This window comes from Coffea arabica, chromosome 6c, assembly GCF_036785885.1.
Source record: "Coffea arabica cultivar ET-39 chromosome 6c, Coffea Arabica ET-39 HiFi, whole genome shotgun sequence".
Taxonomy (NCBI): Eukaryota; Viridiplantae; Streptophyta; class Magnoliopsida; order Gentianales; family Rubiaceae; genus Coffea; species Coffea arabica.
The window spans coordinates 18627115-18649934 of NC_092320.1; the positions used below are offsets into that span (position 1 = coordinate 18627115).

Below are 22820 nucleotides of genomic sequence, written 5' to 3' on the forward strand. Positions count from 1 at the left end.
TGCAACATGGAGATATGCATCTTTTGTAGAGATTCTCGTCATGTCTGGTATCAAAACTTTCTTCAGGAAAAATCAAACAAACAAAAAAAGTTTCTGAAACTGGAGCAAAAATCTTCAGCATTATGAAACAGTTTGCATTTGCCGGCAAATACAGCTGTTTCTATACTGATTCGTCATTTTCTAAAAGAATCTCAGAAAGTGTTCTTCTGTCATCTTTTAGAGAATAGATTGTAGACTTTTTGAACATACTGATGGATTTTACTAGCATCTAAAATCCCCATTAGTGAGTCAAAATGCTTGCTACTATTTAGGTGGGATATTATCTCTGTTACAGGTTCAATAACCAATGATGCATACCTAACTATATAGCTACTAATGCTTGTCTAAATTTCCTACAACAGTTAGCTAAAATCTCCAGAGTTCACTATGCTGTTGATTTTCCCAGCAGACAGCCTGGGAAATGACCAGTAACTTGATAATGCTTACAATCTTGTAAGTATATTTGCCAAAATTTCCACTTTTTTCACTTGCCAAAAACTAGCCACTAATGGGGAAATGTTGCAAGCTCGGTAAAGAAGGAATTTATGGTTGGCTGTTGAACCCTGCTAATGCCTAATTGCAGTTGGGAATTCACATATTTTATTTTGGCCTTCTAATAAGCTTGAATACCTGGACAAAAATTGTTGCAAGTCTGCAAGGTAAGCTTTCTGTCGGAAATGCCTGCCTTCTCCTACCTTTGATGATGACCCAGAAAGAAACTTGCAAAGTAAAGAAATGGGGGAAGTCTGTCAGACAACCGCCACCCAGCAGATGCCGAAGCAAAGGCCGGGAACAATCGATCCTCTACTGCCCCAGCAGCCTGGAAACCGAATTGCAGGCATGGTTCAAATACTCGGCCAGGTGTCACCGGAATGGGACTTTCCGATCCAATACCGGGACAAAATGATTTTGAGATAATGAATTGTCAAGAACTGGATCGAATAATCGAGAACACGGTCGAGATATCTCTGAAATGGATAGAAATGACCAAATCGGCCCGAGACATTTCGAGTCAACTCGAATTTTTATTATTTTTGCTAATTTATTTTATTATTTTTATTTGTCACATTTTTTAAATAATTTTTAGAATATTAAATATTTCAAAAATTTACATCTCACTAAAACCGTGACCGACTGATATGTCGAAATTAATATAAGACGGTTTGAGCCATGACTATGACCGTAACTTTGAACCATGATTGCAGGATGCTCCCGTCAAGGGGTCATATTTCATCCACCGGACTTGGCTTCCTGTCTCCTAACAACTCAAGGACACAGATAAAGTTCATTCTTGTTCACAATTCAGGAAATTAAACGCAATGGAATGTGCACAAAAAAACACAATTTTGTCCATCTGATGACATTGTTGATCCTATCTTCACCCCCTAATCCCCTTTTTTCGATTGTAAGGATAATATGATTCCCCAATTAACATTTAATTATAGGTCGAATTAAGACAAGTTTAGGTACACAACACTACAATGAATTTAGACTTTACATACCCTCAAAAAAAAAAAAATATATATATATATATATATATGGACTTTACATCCCTCTCAACACACTGTTCATTAGGGGCTTGAGTCCCTCCTTGGTGGCCACTGAGCCATTGGCCCATAGGGTATAGATGAAATACTAGGAAATTGCTTTGCCTGATGAAAAGGTGTAGTGGTACATGTTATGAAATACAAAATTTGCCTCTCTTATTTACTGAAGAAATATAGTATGATTTATCAATTATATATCTTGATAGAGAACTCTGACTTGACCTTTTTCAACAAGTTCCGTTTTAATATTCCATTTCAGGATAATAAACTTTTTCCTTGATTCACGTTTCCTAATAGTTCAGTTTTATTTCTTTATTTTTTTCCTTTCCTTTTTACAATAAACTGTTCTGCTTTACCATGATGCTTATTTTCTTGATTTGGCCTCTTTTAAGTTTGTATTTTTGCCTATAACTAGAATCATAGCACTCAAGAAATAGCCTCATATATAAAACATTAAAGCTGACAAGTGGGAAAAGCCCCACTCTATTTTAGTTCATCTCGTTTTCGACTTTGCTTCAGTTGCTTGCATATGTATAGTTGTATTCAAGATCAAGAAGGCGCCTTTTTTGTGGTTTCAAAAGACAGATAAAACTGTCAAGCCAACTTCTAATTGTAATCACAGCTTGTCCACAATTCATCCAAGATTCGTCCTTTTCGTGCCAATGGAATCCTTTCGCTTCATTTATGCTGTTTTCCACATCCCAAAGTTCCACTCCATTCAGCCCATAAAAGTTCTGAGCTTTTACTTCCCACCAATCTCTTAAAACTTCGCCATTATCACCACCTGACAATCCCGCTTTCCTCACAATTTGATTCATGTAAAGACCTTAAAAGCCTAAAACAAATCCATTCTTCTCTAATAGTCTCAAATGGGATTGTTTGTGATGAACCCGACTACGAAATTGCTGAAAAGTTGATTTCTTTATACACTAACTTCGATGATTTTGATAGTTTATTGGCAATATTAAAGTCTATAAAAAGACCCAATTCTACTCTTCTGTGGAATATGGCTCTGAAATCTCTTGTTAATTCAGGACTTAGTGAATTTGCAATTTGGATTTATAAGCAAATGAGAGAAATGGGAGTTGAACATGACAGTTATACATTTCCAATATTGAGCAAAGCAGTTTTCTTGGTGGATTTCGAAGCTTTTTGGCTGGGGAAAACGATTCATGGCTTAGCTATGCAAATGGGTTTCGGATGTGATGTTTACTTTTGTAATACGATGATTGCGGTTTATAGTAAAAGTGGGCGTTTTGGAGATGCTTGCAAGTTGTTTCATGAAATGCCTGACAGAGATATTGTTTCTTGGACAGCAATGATTTCGGCTTACGTTCGTGAAGACAATTTTTTCGGGGCTTTTAGATTGTTTGGGAAAATGCAAAATGAGGTGGAACCCAATGCAGTGACAATGTTAGGCCTGCTGCAAGGATGTCCTAGTATGGTCGAAGGGAGACAACTTCATGGATATATCATTAAAAATGGGTTATTGCATGATCGCTCTGTGGAAAATTCGCTGTTGAATATGTATAGTCACGTTGATAGTGTTTCTGATGCTGAAATTCTTTTTGGAGAAATAGATAAAAGGGATGTAGTTACTTGGAATATAATGTTGTCATTGTACACTTATAAAGGAGATATTACGAGGATGATTGGTTGTTTTCGACAAATGTCTGGTGAAGTAGATCCTAGCTGCGAGACGTTGACTGTGTTTGTTTCAGGGTTAGCAGAATGTGGATATCTATTTGAAGGTAGACAAATACATTGTCTAGCTTTGAAGAAGGGACTTTTTGATGATAAATTGAGGGCTTGTTTGTTGGATTTCTATGCAAAGCATCGGGAGGTGGATATATCTGCTAAGCTATTTGAAGAAGTTCATTACAGAAACTCTATCACTTGGAATACTATGATGCTGGGGTTTATTGAAAATGGGCTGTTTAAAGAGTGTATTGCATTGTTTAAGCAAATGCTACTTGTAGGTGTTCGGCCAGGTGCTGAAATACTGAGAACTCTTATTCTTGCTTATACCCACATGGGGGCAGTACAATTGGGCAAAGGGATACATGGATACATTATAAGGAAGTCATTTGTTGAGTCTGGTGCTGCTATAACGGCCTTGGAAACTTCTATCTTAAATATGTATCTTAGATGTGGAAGTCTTTCTGCTGCAGGCGTTTGCTTTGACAGAATGGTAGGTAAAGACCTTGTGGCATGGACATCAATGATTGAGGGCTATGGAATGCATGGATTGGGTTTTCAAGCATTAGAACTATTTCAGAAAATGGTGGAGGAAGGATTAAAGCCGAACGACATGACCTTCTTAAGCATACTATCTGCTTGTAGCCATTCCGGCCTATTAAGTGAAGGCTGCCAGATTTTATATTGCATGAGATCAAAATTTTCTGTTGAACCTAATTTGAACCATTACACCTGCATTATCGATATGTTAGGTCGGTCTGGAATGATAAAAGAAGGCCTGTCTCTCATTTTTAAATTGGTTCCCTTTCCAGATGGTCGGATTTTTGGTGCACTTCTAGCCGCCTCTAGAGTTTACATGGACAAAAAAGTTGCTGACTATGCAGCAAATAGGCTCCTGGAATTAGAACCTGATAATGCTGGATACCACACCCTTATCAGCAATGTAAAAGCAAGTGCAGAGAAGTGGTTTGAAGTTGAAGATTTCAGGAGCACAATAAAATCCAAAGATTTGATGAAGCTACCTGGTTGGAGCTGCATAGAAGCAAAGGGGTTTCTTCACGGTTTTGTCTCAGGAGACAGATCACATCCTTATGCGGATTGCATCCAGCAGACGTTAGAAATCTTGAACAGAACCATGCAAGATGTGCTTATGTAGGCTACAAACATGTACAGCTGAGTTGATGCTTCTTATAATGAAAGAAATAAACTTGCATTCCACTTCTGTTGCTTGCAATGCTTGTTGGATACAAATACTTCGTTACTCCCTCCAAGCTGCAAATCTGATTCATAATCCACCAAACCATCACTAATTAGCTTTGAATATCTGATCAAAAGTTTGACACACTAAAAGCTACTAACAAGCAAATCTGAATCATAATTCATACCAACAAAAAGAAAAGCTTGAAACACCAATAATTCAAACTCTCTCCAAGCTGCAAATCTGATTAGTTTTGAATATTTGATCAAAAGTTTGACACACTAAGAGCTACTAACGAGCAAATTTGAATCATAATTCATACCAACAAAAAGAAAAGCTTGGAACACCAATAATTTAACAAAAGGGTAGTGGGAGAAGTCTGTCAGACAACTGCAAGACCACCCTAGTCCATGGCAAAGCAAGAACTAGGAACGATCCTCTACTGCACTGTGGCCCGACCAACCAGGCTGCAAGAGCTGTTAATCACGCTCTGGTCAAGCAGTCATATTTCATCCACCAGACTTGGTTTCCTGTCTCCTTAGAACTCAAGGACACAGAGGTACGAGCCTATAGAACAGATCCTGTTCAAGTAAGGTCGTGCCATGTGTCCTTCGGCTTTTCTTATTAGTAATGTGCATTTATTATGCGTTTTTCCGATGTGGGACAAATCTTGAAAGAGTATGGGGGCAGTCTCGTAATTTGACAGAGGTTCCTTAACACGGCTGGTGAGATCTCTTTCTTTTCTTTCTCGATCTCAACCATGTTTTCGGAGACTGACTACGTTGGCTAAATTCTCTGCTCAAATTTGACTCCAAGCCCACGTCTTTAAAGGAGAAAGAGGTGAGAAAGATGGCGGGTCATGGCCAGAGCCAGGGGCAGATAAGCATGAATATAAGGGCCTTTGATTGGAAGGTTGGGCAGATGATAATGGTGACCCTTTTAGTGATGATAGGTTCATTTTACACCGGCACCCTTTTCGGCCGGAGCGGCAACGCGGGCGGCGGGGGCAATATCAATTTCAACGATGTCCCACTTGAAGAGCAGCTTCAATCTTCCAATACTACAGCATTGCTGCCATCCTCTGGTTAGTGGTAGAACTTTCTTGATTTTTCTTTATCTATTCTAACTCAAGCAAGGTTGTACATATTTGTTTGGGGGATTATCCATTATGCTAATTAAGAAGTTTGTGTATAGGTTTCTTTTAGCTTAGATTTTGTAGGACCCCGATTTGGCAGAGCTGGATTCTTGATTTAGATTCTGGGGGAGTGCAGTTAGTGAAACTGGGGTACAAGAAATAGATAGCCATTTTAGAGGGCTGTGGTTATTAAGTGAGATAGTGGCAGTTTAGTCGAATTTATGTATTTGGAGGGCTACTTGATGGTAGAATTTTAATTGAGAAAAGGGGAAGTTTGAAGTGGAATTCAGGAAACAAATAGAAAAGCGTCTTTTCCAATTTTGAAGTCAATGTGATTGTTGGGGGATTATTTCGGTATGAAATCCTGCGACCGAATCAGTGCTTAGAGTTCAACTATTTTGAGCATAGCTTATGTAATTGACTCTGTTGCAGTGGTTTGTCAGAGGGTGGGAATGCTGAGGTGGATTGGGTTCTTGTTTATCTGCACAAAAGTAGTTTGAGTTTTTAGTATGTTATTGTTTCTTTTCTTGTTAATACTTTGGCATAGAAAATTATACTTCCAAAAATGTTTCAGCATGTGAGGGTTTTGGAGAATTTTGTGATTGTTGGTTATGCTTGATACAAGGATATTGATTCTTTAAGAGGTAGATATGAAGTTCTATTCTTGCTTGTATATCCTTTCATATCTCTATGATTCAGACAGATTGGATCTCTCTGATATAAATATCCTGTCTTTATTGGAAAATAAAGTAAAGAATTTGCTATGAGAAAAAAGTGACATATCAAGGATGTGCAATCATTGTGCTAGAAACCAAATGAATTGTCTTTGACTGCTTCTGGAGATCTATCAATGTACTTCCAATACATTATTTCTGTGCTTGCAGGAGGGCCTGAGTTCACAAATAAAGTAACTCTTTCTTATCGCACAATACCACTTACCATCCCAGAAACCGGGATAAATGTCTGCCCAATAACATTCAATGAGTACATTCCCTGCCATGATCCAGCATATGTTGAAGAATTGTTGCCAAAATTAGATCTGTCAAGGAGAGAAGAGCTGGAAAGGCATTGCCCTCCACTTAATAGGCGCTTGTTTTGTTTGGTGCCTCCTCCTGCTGATTACAAGCAGCCCATAAGGTGGCCAACCAGTAGGGACTATGTTTGGCGAAGTAATGTGAATCATACTCATCTTGCTGAGGTGAAAGGGGGACAGAACTGGGTGCATGAGAAGGATCAATTTTGGTGGTTTCCAGGTGGTGGTACTCATTTTAAGCATGGGGCTTCTGAGTACATACAGAGGTTAATGCCGTTTTACTTTGTTAAACTGCATTTACTTCTGCCTTTCAAGTTTTATTCCCCATATTCACAACATTTGTATTTAGCAATCCCCCACTTCATAGGCAAAGAGGAAAATTAGATGCTAGCTTCAAACGTAGTTCCATCTATAAGCGTAGGAGAACTGTATGATTTACTATTGTTACACTTTTAACTGCATTTTATCAAATGGTTCCGCTTCCCCCCCTCCCCCCACCCCCTAAAGTATATATGTGAGGCTATACACTTTGGGAAGCTTAGTCATGGCTGACCCTGAAACATTGATCCCTCATCTAAGTTTGTTGTACTTGATCATGTCAAACTTCTTAGGCTTTTGTCCTGGCAGGCAATTACCTTAATTCATATCTGAAAAGCATTTCTCTTTTCATTATTATGTTGTTCATGCAGGTTGGGAAATATGACTACAAATTACACAGGTGACCTGCGTTCTGCAGGAGTATATCAGGTACTGGATGTTGGCTGTGGTGTGGCTAGCTTTTCTGCCTATCTTCTGCCCTTAAATATACAAACCATGTCCTTTGCTCCCAAAGATGGCCATGAAAATCAGATCCAGTTTGCGTTGGAACGAGGAATCGGTGCAATGATATCTTCTTTATCCACAAAACAGCTACCATATCCCACTAGCTCTTTTGAAATGATTCACTGTTCTAGATGCCGGGTTGATTGGCACGAGAATGGTAAATTTTGAGTGTCATATAAAATCACAAGTACATGAAGATGTCGTAGAACACGTATGATTTCTGCAGTATTTAGCTTTAAAGTTGATGCAATTTAACTTACCAAATGATTATTTGTTGATAGTAGTTTGACATTTCCATGTCATTCAGAGATCAAAATTCCAAAAGCAGAAATTAGATAATAAAATTTGTGCTGGATTTAATGCCAAATATCTTGTTTAGGGTCAATCAGCATTTTGCAGTTAAACCTTTACTTGGAGTATCTGGCTTTGCTGAAGTACTTTGATGATGAAACCATGACTGTGAAACTTTTGTTAGCGTGCATATAGTGTAGAAATTGATGTGTTAGCATTTATGTCAAGTATAGAATTGAGATGCAATTCAGCTGAGGGAAAAAAAAAAGACACAAACAGCAGCTTTTTAATTCTTAGTGTGCAATTTGTAATTTAATCATCAGTCCCTGCACGGGCATGTGGCCTTTCTACTAAAAGACCAAATTTTATAAGCATGGAGTCTAGATGGAATAAATTGAGAATGTGAACACTTTTTCTTGTTGATCAATGTGTTTTTAACTATTATGATCCTTATGCATAGTTGATCAAGTGATTTTTAGAATCTGAAGATAAGAGATAAATGGTGTTTATTTTAGAGCATGACCTTCAAAACTTTTTCTAATGTTTTTGTCAACATATTTCAACCTCTGAAATATGTGTCTAGTCTTAAATTGCTTCCTCACAATCCTTTCATCTTTTGAAAACTTTCATTTGCTTGTCTGCAGATGGTATTCTAATCAAAGAAGTAAATCGCCTGTTGAGATCAAATGGATATTTTGTCTATTCAGCTCCTCCAGCTTATAGAAAGGATAAGGACTTTCCAGTGATTTGGGATAAGTTGGTTAATCTGACTTCTGCAATGTGCTGGAAGCTCATTGCTAGGGAAGTACAGACGGCAATCTGGACGAAACCAGATAATGATTCATGCCTCCAGCACAATGCACGGCTGAAGCTTGTTGACATTTGCGATCTCGAGGATGCTTCTAAACCATTTTGGAATACACCTCTGAGGAACTGTATAAGCCTGACTAACAGAGCACAGAAACTTCCTCCTTTGCCACGACGCCTTTCACAATATTCTCAAACTCTTAGTAGGATAGGTTTGTTGGTCCTCTTCTTTTATAGCCTACTAAATTTTTTGCTGCTGATCCTCTCTGCTTCTTGACATTAAGTTTAAATGCTGTATGTGTACTAAAGTGAGTGAATATGTGTTATCTTCATGTAATGGTGTCTCTTGGACTGCTTCTCGATTGAAACTTATCTAAAAGAATAACGAACAAAATGCATCTCATTACAGTAAATTTTTGTCTCAAGAGATAAGGCCTCTTGATAGGCATGCAAAATCAAATTAGAGAGTTTAAATGTATCTTGGAAGTGGCACCTTTTTCCTTCTTGGTTTCTTTTTTCATTTTTATTTTTGTTATCATTTTTCTGCGTGCTTTGTGTAGATTCTTCAGTAAGCTTGGGAAGTGAAATGTTCGTCAATCATTTGACATCAGAAGACGATCTTCAGTTTTATGCCTTACATGAATGTCCCCAGTTCTGAAGCACACATATTGCTACTGCATTGTCAAACAAGATAATACTATATATGTGCCTTGTTTAATAACTTATATGCTGACAACAAAGTTCATCATCAAGAACAACCTACTGCTTTGCTGCTAATGGAATTGTGGTTTTGCAAACAACAATGTTGCCCACTTCCTTTTTTCCTTTTGGGACGAGTCAATTTTGTCCACTTTAGATATGTGTGCGACATATTGTATTTCTTTACCTTCTGGTATGGCTCTTATACTTATTGCTTTAGGATGTAATGCAAGTACTGGTCACCCAGTTGACTAGCAAAACCACCTTCGTTTAATTTATCGGATAAATAGATGTTTGACAAAGGCTTTGCTTTTGTTATGTAGGGTATATGATTGTGCACATGAATAAAGACATGTAGCAAGCATTAGGAGTTCTTCTAATTTAAATAATTTTGTGCCCCATCTTTACTTCAAATTTGAGATGTGAAGAATCTAAATAGATATGTTTATGTTGTGAAAATTTATGGTGCTGATTTTATTATAGAAGTATAAGAAATACAACTTGTAAACAGATATATCACTAATATCTGGAGATCCCAAAATAATTATTTTTTTTCAGTCCGAATTTAAAAGTTTATATGACCTAAAGATATTTATTTTTAGCCTGATTAAAGTTACTGTCAATCTTTAGCCACATGGTTAGCAAATTAAAGCAAATTGTACAAGTTCAGGAGAGACGCCTTGCATGGAAGATGCTCTCTGGGTTAGTTGGGCTTATCCTAATTGAGAATGGGTGTCCACTTACTGTGTCAATTTCTTATGCATCTGTGTTTCTTGTTTTCTATCTATATCTAAACACAAATTGGTTGTTGAAGTAATACTGTATAGTGTTGCTGTTTAAGTAATCATATCGACCAATTCTGGTCAACTTACCCTACATTTGAGAGATTGCTAGTTGATTATGACATCACTTCCTAAAGGAATCATTGTTTGTGTAACTATTTTCTGCAGGCATTGATCAAGGAAAGTTTTTAGCAGACACACTATATTGGCAAGATCAAGTTCGACATTATTGGAGATTGATGAATATTGAAGAGAACAAAATACGCAATGCCATGGACACGAGTGCTTTTCTTGGTGGATTCGCAGTTGCTATGAGTACATGGCCACTCTGGGTGATGAATATTGTTCCTTCAAGCATGAAGAATACCTTGCCTGCTATTTATGACCGTGGTCTAATTGGTGCTTTCCATGACTGGTATGCTGGTTTCAAATTGTTGAACATGACTATCCTCACTCAACTTCACGTAACACTCATGATAAAATCTTGCATTGGAATTCCTAGGTGTGAGCCATTTTCAACCTATCCCCGTTCATATGACCTCTTGCATGCCAACCGTCTTTTGTCTCGCTACAAAAGTAGTGGAGAAGGTTGCTTAGTTGAGGACATCATACTGGAGATGGACCGCATTGTACGACCTGAGGTAAACAAGTTTTTGGTGATTCACTTCTTTCTTTCATAACTGCACAATCAAACAGTCAGGTCGACTTAGTGCTCAGTCAGGTTACCTGTGCAGACATTTTTAGAAAATGAAAAAAAAAAAGAGAAGAAGTTATGATACAAAAGGATTGTGTATGTGCATGTTAGTGCTAGGGACAGAGAGAGAGAGAGATAGAGCAATTGGTGCGTGCGTATTTTACATGGGGTGTGAAATCATAATCCAAGGCTTTTCATGATGCAAGTCAAACAATGATAAAGAAAAGAAGGTCTACACCTCTAATCAGAATCCAAATATTCCTTTGACGATTGAATAAAGCTTTGACATGGATATTGTTCTGCTTCATGGAAAATGACGAAAATAATTATGTAATCTTCACCATATGTTGTCTCTGCATGCGTGTTTGTGTATGATGTCTGCGCGCAATTGAGAGAGAGAGAGAGAGATTAAACTAAATTAAGACTTTCAGACAGATTTATTACTATGATTTGCCCTTGCATGTACCAACATAATGGATATGGATCCTCTCCACCCAAGATCTATGAAGAACTAGATGGGGCTTATGAAATTTATTAAGGATCAATCTGATGTGCCTTGAAAAGCAAAAATAATACACTTGCTTTAAGGTGGAGGGAATATTTACCAGTCAGATATCAGGGCTATAGGTGGAAATCTTTTACATATCGAGTGTTTGGACGAGCACGTTCAGAGCAATCACACAAGCATACTTGGTATTGGAAAACTTTGTGTCAGGAAGGACTATTATTGGCAAATTGCATGAAATAAATGAACTTGGTGTTGCTGGTATCTCATTGTATCTTTTATGCTTGATTTCTTGTGAGAGAAATAACATGTTGGGCCATTTATGTAGCATCACGTTGTTTCTTTTCCTGTTGTGTTTATCTGATTCTGCCATGCAGTGCCTATTTTTGTCAACTTTTTTTGTCAACTTTTTTAAAGTCTTGGAGAGTCATCAAGTTAAGAAATTGCTGGTCCTAGTCAATAGTAACTGACAGTAATATCCGAATTTTGTTGTGTTATCTTGCTGCTTCTGTGGAGCAGTATAGCACCTTTTAGAGCAGAAACTGAACCTCTCTCTCTTTAAGATGCCACAGTGATTATAGTCTCCTCTAGCATGTGTGATGGACATGCTCCAGTAACTATCGCTCTACCATTGAATTTTCTGCTCAACCTCCAATATTGAACTGTCATTAATTTCCTTCTGCTGTGTCTACACCATGTACGGTGTGTATCTGAACCAGCATCTTAGTTGTTTTTAGGATATCATCATATGTCATTTGCCTTGGAGAACCTGCCTCTCTTGATTTATATTTTGTTTTTGGTCATCGAAATTTGGGCTTAGTGTACCAGCAGTAGACCTCTTCACTATAAGGTTATGTGTAATGTAACTAAAGGACTTCTGGTAGCTTCACCACTACTGCAGCTGCGTATGTTAATCCACTAACTTGCCTTCTCGACTACCGCGATCTTTGCATTGCTTGATTTATTCCAGGTGATGGTAAAGATTGGTTAATGTTTTGCTTTCAGGGTATCATTATTATTAGGGATGAAGAACCAATTATATCACAAGTAAAAGATCTTGCCCCGAAGTTTCTTTGGGACATTGAAGTGCATCTTTTGGAAGATGATCAGAAAAGACCAGAACCAGTTTTATTTTGCCGGAAAAAGTTTTGGGCCATTGTTTAAGTTGCAGAGCTTCGTAGCCGGTTGTTGTTCTGTTGTAACTACATACAGATCGATTCCTGTACTATAGAAAAAGTCAGACCAGACTTTTTTAGGTAAAAGTTATCGTCAGAATAGACTGTTTATTGATCATTAGTAGATTGATTTTGTAAATTCTTAGGTGCAGCTCTTTTTTCCATGGCACCAGGAGGAAGGTACAGAAATCTCTGTTTTTTTCAACAGAATTGTAACCTTCGAATGAATTCTGTGGTTAGAAGCCTGTGTAGTATCAAAACAATTATTTTCATTGTTCATTCATGCAGCTTTTTCTTCTTGTTTGATGCTTTAAAGAGAATTTATTGCATATTAAAGACACTGGACCCGAGAACAAACAAATGAACCCATTGAGAAGAGCTACGGCCCAAGATATCATTCAGATGGGAACCCCAAACCAACAAATATAAAGCCCATTTGAGATTTATGCATCACTTTGGGTGTGGGCTGTCGTGTGATGTCGTCCCATGGAATCTGAGTATGAGCGAATAGAGTTGGAGAGCAACTTTTGGGTCCCCAAGGAACAATTGGACCCTATGAGAACCGGGTCCGTTTGGACCATCTCTCACAAAAAGGAAAATTCCCCCTCAATTTTCACTTGTGGGGCTCACCAAGATGGTTCATAAAATTCCAATAACACCCCTCAAAAAATGTCTATTTCTCACGTTGTCGTATTGAATGTCTAATTGATTCAATTCATACCTTGTGACACATATTACAAATCTCTCAACCAGGTACGTACAATTAGGTCAAATAGCCGAATTTGGCCTAAATTTGGCATGTACAACAACGCACATGGTTCCGTAACCTGAGCAACATACTCTTTCCACTCTACATAACATTTCACACAAAGAGTTTTGAACTAATCAAATGAGAGTCAAAACGTACTATGAATGCCAAACTCATTATTATAAAGCTTTTGAGCCTATGAAATGAAGTATAAGGTGCACTTAATTACATTTTTAAAATATATTTTTGCAATTATAATAAAGATATCAAAGATAGTAGCCATAAGCTAATTAATATATCATAAAATTAAATTCAATTATGATCAGCCAAGAGTTTCACTAATTAGAATTTTTAGCCATATGGGGAATAACTCTCTAGGTCGTTTTGTACCAAAACAAATCTAGATTCTTTTGGAAAAAAAAAAAATTCATCAAGAGCAAGTAATTAAAAATTCAAGGGTAATTTGGTCAATTCACAATATCGCGTGCGTTGAACATGCTAAATTCATCTTGAAATTGGATTGTTTGTACCCAATTAGGAAAATTGTAATAGCTAGCACATGAATTGAATTTATCCAATTAAACATTCAGGGGGGGCAGTGTGAGGAAGAAGTATTTTTCAAGGGGGTTTATTTATTTGGAATTAATCCTAAAATAAAATTATTCAAGCATCTTAATAGTCTAAATTATTCAAAAGGTCTCCTGTTTCTTTGAATATCAAAACCTCAAGCACCAATCTTCTTTAAATCTGTTATTATCCTACCTCTTTATCTCTATATTATAGTTGTTTTCATCTCTTAGCACTTTGTCAATTCTCCAATTCTAGGCTCACTAAAGTAGAAAAGCAATAATCCATTGAATGTGGAATAACTATTGCTGAGTTTCCTGTCTACCATGTAAAGATAAAAGTCCTAATATTGAAATTGACGTGCAAAGTGCCAGGTTGCTCCTTTAGGTACATTATTACATTACCCCATTCTATCAAGAAGCACCGAATGGACCTTACTTTTTGTCTTTGTGCCCCAAAAAAAGATTTTTGATTGGTTGGGAATGACTTTCATCAAGGCAAGGAGTTTACTTTTCGTTCTATGTTAGGTTGTTCAAACAGAAACTAATTCGAGATTGTAAGCCTGATCAAGAACGATGACATTTCACTTGAACACGTACGTATATGCTGAAGTTAGGCAAACCATAATATGATCAGCCCTACTGTTACATTTATCAAACAGTGCTTAAAAAGAGATGAGTCTGCAAGAAACTCTGATGGAAGCCTGGAATTCATAAATATTTGTACTTGGGATTGAATCATAAATTGTAAAGATTTTTTGTCTTTGCAGCAGAACTGATCTTCTTGGAGTGAAATACGTGAAACATGCTCATATATACTTTGCAAATCCATATTGGAATTTTCCCCGTGAAATAGTTGAGATCCATCTGATAACCACGACAAAAAAAAAAAAAAGAAAATGTTTCTACATATATGGAACCACACCACATGCACTGTTGTAGATGTAGATTTCATATAACTTTATTGGTGTGTATCTTGCATATAGTGTGAATATTGAATTATCTTGAGATTTCTTTTCAATATCAACCGTTCAATAATTACACAACTTGTCTCGGGAGCGTGTCATATACGTAACGATGATCAGAATCAAATTTATCCAAATTTTATCTTGCATATACGTATATATATAACCCTTTTGCCCCAAATCCTACGAACATATGATATGTGCATGTACATATTTTTGAAGATGTGCACGAATTCTATGTACTATATTTATTCCTTTTTGGTGCAAAAATGAATATTCAAATATACGAATATGGCCAAATAGACATGCATACTGATCAGGAGGACTTATATACACATTCAAATTAAATTATTGTGGTCAATGAAATTGCGTTACTAAGTAGTACTACAAGTGTGTCTCAACACAGAGGAAAGCAATGAATGCGAATTTTGCTTTTTTCTCTTGTCGACTAGTATTAATATGCCAAAAATAAGGTGCAGATCAGAAAAGACCACTAAATTTAATGAAGGGTTGACATGACAAGACAACCCCACGCTTGTCGGGTTTGCCTTAGCATTTAGCAGCTTCCCCCATCTTCCCTTTGTACCTATAGGGCCATGCCAACAGCAACAGCAGCAGCAGCAGTGGCGGAATTCCTCCTCAAAACCTGCCAAATGTAAAAGTCATTGCAGCTCCTGCCAGCACGAGAACCAGTGGTTTTCCCCCTTGGCTGCTTCTCCTATTGTACTCAACTCTTTTTTCACGTTTTTAAGGTTGCTACTTAACACCCTTTTATCGACATATATATACACATAATTTCCATTAATTATTTTTTGCATGAACAGGAAATGCATGAATTTTTTTGTGTATATATTCTGTTGTTTGATTAGAAGTATGGAAAATGGTTTTGGCACTTTATTAGGTTTTAATTTTTGGCTAGTTTGGCAGATGGTTTTGGCACTTTTTTTTTTTTTCTGCTTCCCTCTTAATTCAGATTTCAAACAAGTAGAATAATCATGAAAGGTATAAGAATCAAATCTGGTAAACAAACCACAATTTGTAGGCAGTCTAAAACATCTTGAAACATGGATTTTAAATAACTAGTGTTAAATAAATAAATAAATATATATATATATATATTAAAAGAGCCCATCTTCTAATATCCTCAGGTCTAAAATTCTTGTCCTATCCTCTAATAATTTTCAACTAATATAACACAAAAGAGATCAACAAATGGGCACCCACAGAACTTCAGAACTACATGCAAAATATAATCTCTGAAACTATACAAGTCATAATAAAACTAAGTTGCAACTTTCTAAGGTCTGACTCTACCAAGGCATTTTGTCACCACATGCACCATTCTGCCCTCTGCTGGTTAATGTTGCTGCCTTTCAAGTATATACAGGTCCTGTGATGAAGTACACCAACATAGCTGTCTATCCCATTTTTTCCCTAGATTGATGAGCTCAAGAATTAGACCTATTTGATACCTTATTACTAAATCCTTTGCAATTTGAGGACATTCTCTTGCATTACATGTTTATTGGTCATTTATAGGGTAACTCCGTTGAAGTATAATCAAGGATCTTAAGATTTTATTTATTGATGCTTTTTTCCAAGGTCCACCACAATCCATATGTACAATAAAGTACAATTCCATATATATAATAAACAGTGTGCTCAAAATCGTTGTTTGGATAGATTATTATTTGAAATAATTACTGTAATATTTTTTGTGATGTGATGTACGTGAGATAAAAAGATAATTAAAAATATAAAAAAAATATGTTTATAATACAAATAAAATATTATTTGAAATAATTTCACTGTCCAAACAATTCATTTACTAAATGGTTATATTCAACTAGTACAACTGGCCTTAATTTATAACATTCATCTCGTCCGAAAGATAGACATTTCTCTATATGCCACTTGATGGTCTGCCAAGTTGAAAAGGCGCATCATCACTTACATCTAACCCATACGTAAAAGATTAAAGGCTCATCACTGATTCCCCCCCCCCCCCCCCCTCCTCTGAATTACATCTGCAGAGAATATCTTTTGTAACATATCAAAAAATGTTGTAAGGAAAAAGTCTTCCACATGTCTGCTAAGAACAGAATTAATAATTCTCTAAAATTACACTTTCCTCAGCTTATTACCAAACCATACGTAATGGATTAATTAAACTGAACTGAGTGGCCTAGATGACTCGATGTTGCATGAAAATGAGCGTCATATTACTAGTTCAATTACACAACTAGTTTGAATTAATCTTTTACTGAGGATAATCATGCAAAGTCAACATGTGTTGTTTGTTATGATAACAGTCAACAAACCCCTTTCTATATTACAGGAACTTCACACACACTCACACATACATACATACATATATATATTCTCATGTATTCTCATTGGCTGAAGGAGAAAAACAATCAATAGAAGGAGAATGCCGAATTTTAGGACACACATGCACACGCTCGATAGACACATCAACAAGGAAGATCATTTTTAATAGTAAACTGTACTGCAGTGATCTGCTGTGCACAAGGCGCTGCAGAAGGCCACTACTGCAGTTCCCTTTCCTTCCTTTTAGGCCAGCAGAATCCACAGGAAACAACAGACGACTCAGAGAGAAAGATTGATCAATGAGGCAAGAAAGAGAGGCAAAAGGAATGAAATAAAGGCTTGACACAATTATTACTTGTTCAGTTATACACTCGTTCCTCTTCTTCTTCTTTTTCCTCTTCTTTTTCTAATAATAAAATCGAAAAAAAAAAACCCGATTGATTGGACGTCGATGTCCATATCTACCTCATCTAGCCCCTAGACTTAGTAGCGCTAGCTAGCATTACTATTATTATTACTACCAGTAGAACTAGTCATACCTCATTTAAGATTTTGCACGTGAAAGTCAGTGCCAGCCCATAAATATATACAATTAGTAATAATTATTCAAGCCACTAAAAATCTATTATAGTTAAAAAAGAAAAATAGTAAATCAAGAAAAGATGAAGAAGAAAGGAAGGCTTGTTCAGAAGTCCAGTCCGGTCGAGTAGTACAAGGTCTGCAACTGTTGTTGAAGGGGCTATCAGAGGCGAATGAGAGATCATGGGTTGGTGATACGTGTCGATTTTATATGTAACTTTGATCGTACGGTTGATGATAGCCGTTGGTGAAGAAGACTGAGGACTGACCAGCTGACTCCCAATTGGAGAGGGCATGGTGAGAAGGGAGGGAAGGAGAGGAAGGAAGGGTGGAAAGAAAGGGTGATGATGGCTGATGAATGAAACTGACAGGGAGAGGTCAGGGTCATGAGTCAAAATCATACTACTTCTTGGTTTTTCTATCACTCTCACATGCATTTTTGGTATTGTCACATCATCTGGAATCACTCTGACCACGACTCCACGACGACTCCTTTGGGCGCCCCCTCTTTTCCCTCTAATTTTTTCTTGGGAAGATCGCAGTTTTTAACTTACTCGATTGAGACCATGTTATGGTATGTTCCATTACAATGCCAATACAATTCGACTTTGGCATAGTTTGCAAATTTGAAGTATATGCATGTAGTACTTGACAAAATCTTGAATGTGGCAGATGGAATTTTGAAGTGTTATTTGCCCACACTTCCAATTCAAATTAACTCTTTGGTGCGTTATAAATGGATAGAAATGACCTTTAATCATCAAGTATGCTATTGGTAGACCTAAAAATAGGGATAATTTTACAAACCTCCCCTTAGATTTATGTCGATTTCAAGAAGTACTCTCTAAGTTTAAAAATTACATAAACATGCTTTAGACGTAGTTTGGGGCTCGCTTTGCTAATATAAGCAAAATATCTCTGTCGATTATCCTATATTACCCCTGGGTGTTTTTTCTCCATAGAAATAAATTTCCTTCATGGAGATGTTAAATTGAGTAATTCATGAAGGTTAATTTGTCATTTTACACCATGAAGGGAGGCAGGTATAATTTTTTAAACGTGAAGTGTACTATCTACAATTGTCATAAACTTTAAGGGAGATTTGTGAAATTATCCCAAAAAAAAAAAAGAAAACTTATACAAGGCAAAAACAAGTATAGTGCTAGTACTAATAATTGTTGTTAAGTAAATTATTCTTTTCATTGCCAAACAGAAAAAGAAATTGCTTTCCATGTTTTTATGTACACGAATTATACCGAGGGTTACTCATCTAGGGATGTTCGTAGACACGTTTGAAGTATTCTTTTTTGAGCGTCTTGTATACATACTATTGTTTCCTTCAAGTGCAACGAGAAATAACGGTTCTTATTCTGATGGAAGGAGCTAATCTTCTCTCACTAATTGGTAGAGTAGTAGACTGGAAATTCCTTCTCTTGATTAAGAAGTAATTAGGTTTTGAATGAATCACCAACAATATAATGGAAATTGTTCACCGAAGAGAAAATTCAGAGATTTTATTCCTCTTTTTTTCTTTTGAGTATTGATAACTATAATTTAAAAGCAGGTCAATGGTCAGAGGCACTAAATCCATGAATTTTGATGATGATATACAAGCAAAAAGATTGAGTTTCTCCAAATAAAAGAAAGAAGTTTGCATCTTTTAAACCTATCATCAATTTTAAATTATAACTTCAAGAAATATAAGGATGTTATAGAATTTAAACATAATGATCACTTTGACAATAGGAAAATCGAATCGAAACTTAGTAGATAGAGAATAAATTAGTAACCAAAATGACTTTGTCTATTTATGGATTTATTATCATTATTTGGACACCCAAAATTTTTCAAAATGTATTTTACTTATATTATAAATATGTTTTCAGTCACTTTTTTTTATATCATTAATTATCTTTTTATCTCACATACAACGTATCATAAAAACTGCTATAGTGTTATTTCAAATAATCTCCTATCCAACACACTCACACTGGGAATTACTCTATAATTTTATATCGTCATCAAAAAGTTAAATTGAATCTAACTCTAGAACAAGCTCACTCGACCAAATTTCGAGCTCCACAAGTCTAATTATTTAATTTACTAGATTATTGTAAGTGGACGGCCTTATGCCAAATGCAAAACAAAGTACATAGTGGCCAAACTAGGATTTGTAACTATTGGTGGCCGTATTCTATCCCAAAATGATGTTATAACTATGCAGAGAAAGAACATGTAAATTATTTTTCATTCAAGTAGTAATCAGTTTTGTAACTTTAAAACATTTGGTACCGTAGGAAAGATGTTTAAAACAAACTGATTGTCTAGCAAGCCAATGACCAATGTGAGTGTAAATGAGGATTTTTCAAAATACAGGGAGGGGGAGCCAATGACAAATGTCAAAGGAGAAGGGCATATTTTCAAACCTATTCTTGAAACTCTGGAAAGTTGAGGGACAGACCGCCCATCCTCAGGAAAAAATAAATATAGCTCTTGCCTTGAAAGTAGTTATGCATTTTTCATTTCATCATCAGCAAATGGTACTCCTGCAAACTTTTCTTGAATCTGTTGAATACTCTCCTATTTTATCCAAGGTAGCTTTAGACTCCCCTATTATGCTAGCATGGAAGAAAATTTCTAGACTCATCTGTTAAATTTATCTCCGTCTTCTTTCTCTATTAGTACTTCGTAGGGATAATTTTCAGATTAGAAAAACGACAGAGGAGGTTAGGAAATTGTAAAAATCCAGGGGAGATTATAATAAATCTCAGCAATAATGGTCCAATAACCATTACTAGTTCTCCAATATCAGGAATAAGGTCTGTAATTGTGCAATCTATTTTCTACTGTGCTTACCCTATAATTATTGAGGTTTTGAATCCAGCCCAAGTGGATAATTAGTGGAAACTACAACAGATTTATTCCCCTAATGTATCTTTTGACAAGGTCCTGGAATATGGATGGTGAAGTGCAAAAGGCTATAATTTCTCTGTCATGACCTAAGGTACGTGCACACTCCACTATATTGCCCCTCTAGTAGTCATTGTCATATGTTCCCATGTATGTCCAAGATTCGTTTGGGTAATTAGGTTATGGTCCATTAAGCTTAATTAAGCCAAGCTAATTCTTAAGTAATTAAGCCAAGCTTCATTTTGGGCTTCAACAGCAAAAAAGAAAAACATACCAGGAATATAATGAAAGAAGATATCGTTACCTGGCTCTTTCGACTATCATTGCATGGATGCTGCTATTTAGCAAAGAATTAAAAAGACTTTTAATACTCGTTGAAATAAAAGGTTGCAGGATTATTTAAGTCCTCTTCGACCTTTGCCATTTCTTTTTTTCTTTTCTTGAGATAAAAGACTTATGAATGTCAAGAAGATTAAAAAAAATAATAATAATAAAGAAGAAGAAAATCAGAAGTGACAAAAATCATCCCAAAAAGCACTCGTTGACGGTTATTTAGTGAGGTTTTCTACTCACTATGGCTTAGAAATCATGGCAATTGTCAGGGTTTACTTTATCAGTGGATTTCACAATCAAAAGATCTAAGCAAGAAAATGGTGGTGCTTCTGGTTCAAATCTCACGATACACAAGGAGGAAAAAAGTGAAGAGACCAGCAACTAAAATTCACTGTTCCTGCAGCTGAGCCTTTGATCGAGTCAAATGCATATCCGGCCAGCTGATCAATGCAATAAATGAAAAAGCTAAGAGGGATTGGATGAATTTGAAAATATTGCCGTAGGACTGCCTTTCTAAACATGAATTTTCATAGCTTGACCATATCTTTTGTCCCAGACAAGCTTGTAAAGTCTACAGTGTTGAACACTTCACTGGGCATCCTTAACCAAAACTGGCTTCTATGGTGGATTATAGACTGTAAATACGCAGTCATGTTGAAAAGGGTTTACCGATCTTCTTTCTTTGTTAAGCCAAAGCTTCATGACCATGAGCATCTGGAGCTGCTAAATCGTTTTTTTTTTTTTTTTTGGTTTTTAATTCTATTAATTCCAAACTGAATATGCCAGATTTGTGTGCTTATTGTAGGAAATTATGAAGGGGCCTATTCATTGATTCAATCGGGCAAAGTACTTGAGATTCGTGTTAAGTTATCTTGTACGCTCATGATTAATTCTATCGATGCACTTGATCATTAGATTCACAATTACTACACAACAAATACTTAAAAGAGTTTTGTAGAGTTATGAATGAGCTCATCAGGATGCCTTGCTATGTATGTACATGTCCGAAATTTGATATGAAATCAAATCAATTAGTCCACTACTTAAACTCTGATACTATGCCAAAAAAAAAATTTGTTTTTTTGAATGTCCAACTCCAAATTTCTAGAGAAAATTTCGAAATTAAGCCATGAAATATTTGCCCATTAACTATTGGTCCTTATGGAGTCCTTTCAATATGTACTCAAGATAAAGGTGTAGGGCCCCATCAGTTTAGTTTCAGTTTCATCAATGGTCTCTTTTACAATTCTTCTCTTGCCTCCCTCTTTAGAATGCCCAGCTCCATCAATGTATACATTTTTAGGTTGAATTGAACCTCATTCTTCTTGATTGCCCTTGACTTTTTTCTCTTTCTTTTTAAAAAAATATGTCGATCTTGTCCCATTGTATCATTAAGCTGTATGAAGAGATTGTTGAAAGGTAAAGATGGTTTCGTGACAAGTGACAACATACTATGAGTCAATTTGCGTGTGTTTGTGTTTTTCTTTGTGTATTGATCAAAGAGAGATCATATGAGTATGTGTGGTGCGTGTAAGAGAAGAAGAGGCCATAGCAAAATCTTTTCTTCTCCACAATTATCAGAGGCCACAATGACAATCTAACTTGTAATCAATTACGTGCACTTCATGTGGTGTGATGGCAGGGCTGCTTGAACAGTAGAGGAAGTCAAAGAAAGTGGATTTTGGTAAGTTGCCCTTTGCTTTTGCATTTACGAGATATGTTCTCCTAAAAGCAAACAAGATGACTAAGGCCCTTGACACTTTTGTGTCAAGCTTTCTACCTAGATGACATTGGCTTACAACTTGGAAATATCGTTTATCTTAGGGTTCATTTGGGAGTGAATGATTTGGATAGAAAAGAAGAGAAATAGTGATTTTTCTTTGTTTGATAGTTTTAAGTAGAAAAGAAAAGAAAGGAAATGAGAGGATGAATAGTGACAAAAATGTTTCCTCCCAAATTGGAA

General features: G+C 36.3%; 2 protein-coding genes and 1 non-coding gene across 3 annotated transcripts; 2 read left to right on the forward strand and 1 right to left on the reverse strand.

The window, feature by feature from the left end:
* The first annotated feature begins 2592 nt into the window (after positions 1-2592).
* Positions 2593-4440, forward strand: LOC113693090 (pentatricopeptide repeat-containing protein At4g35130, chloroplastic-like). Its single transcript, XM_027211670.1, has one exon. It carries the CDS (start codon positions 2593-2595, stop codon positions 4438-4440), a length of 1848 nt encoding a protein of 615 aa, XP_027067471.1.
* A 418-nt stretch (positions 4441-4858) lies between these two features.
* LOC113694393 (small nucleolar RNA U3) lies at positions 4859-5081 on the reverse strand. Its single transcript, XR_003449349.1, has one exon. It is a non-coding gene; the product is annotated as a small nucleolar RNA U3 (small nucleolar RNA).
* Positions 5082-5138: 57 nt separating this feature from the next.
* Positions 5139-12704, forward strand: LOC113693868 (probable methyltransferase PMT7). Its single transcript, XM_027212622.2, has 7 exons — positions 5139-5566; positions 6502-6916; positions 7340-7629; positions 8408-8782; positions 10220-10466; positions 10554-10692; positions 12256-12704. Exons 1-7 carry the CDS (start codon positions 5332-5334, stop codon positions 12412-12414), a joined length of 1860 nt encoding a protein of 619 aa, XP_027068423.1. The 5' UTR covers positions 5139-5331; the 3' UTR covers positions 12415-12704.
* Positions 12705-22820: the final 10116 nt, after the last annotated feature.

Excerpts from the sequence above, each read along its gene's own strand:
- LOC113693868 (XM_027212622.2), top strand. The coding sequence starts at position 5,332 with ATGGCGGGTCATGGCCAGAGCCAGGGGCAGATAAGCATGAATATAAGG. Across the intron at positions 5,567-6,501 it reads AGCATTGCTGCCATCCTCTG|GAGGGCCTGAGTTCACAAAT; the intron begins GTTAGTGGTAGA and ends CTGTGCTTGCAG. Across the intron at positions 8,783-10,219 it reads TCAAACTCTTAGTAGGATAG|GCATTGATCAAGGAAAGTTT; the intron begins GTTTGTTGGTCC and ends TATTTTCTGCAG.
- LOC113693090 (XM_027211670.1), top strand. The coding sequence starts at position 2,593 with ATGGCTCTGAAATCTCTTGTTAATTCAGGACTTAGTGAATTTGCAATT.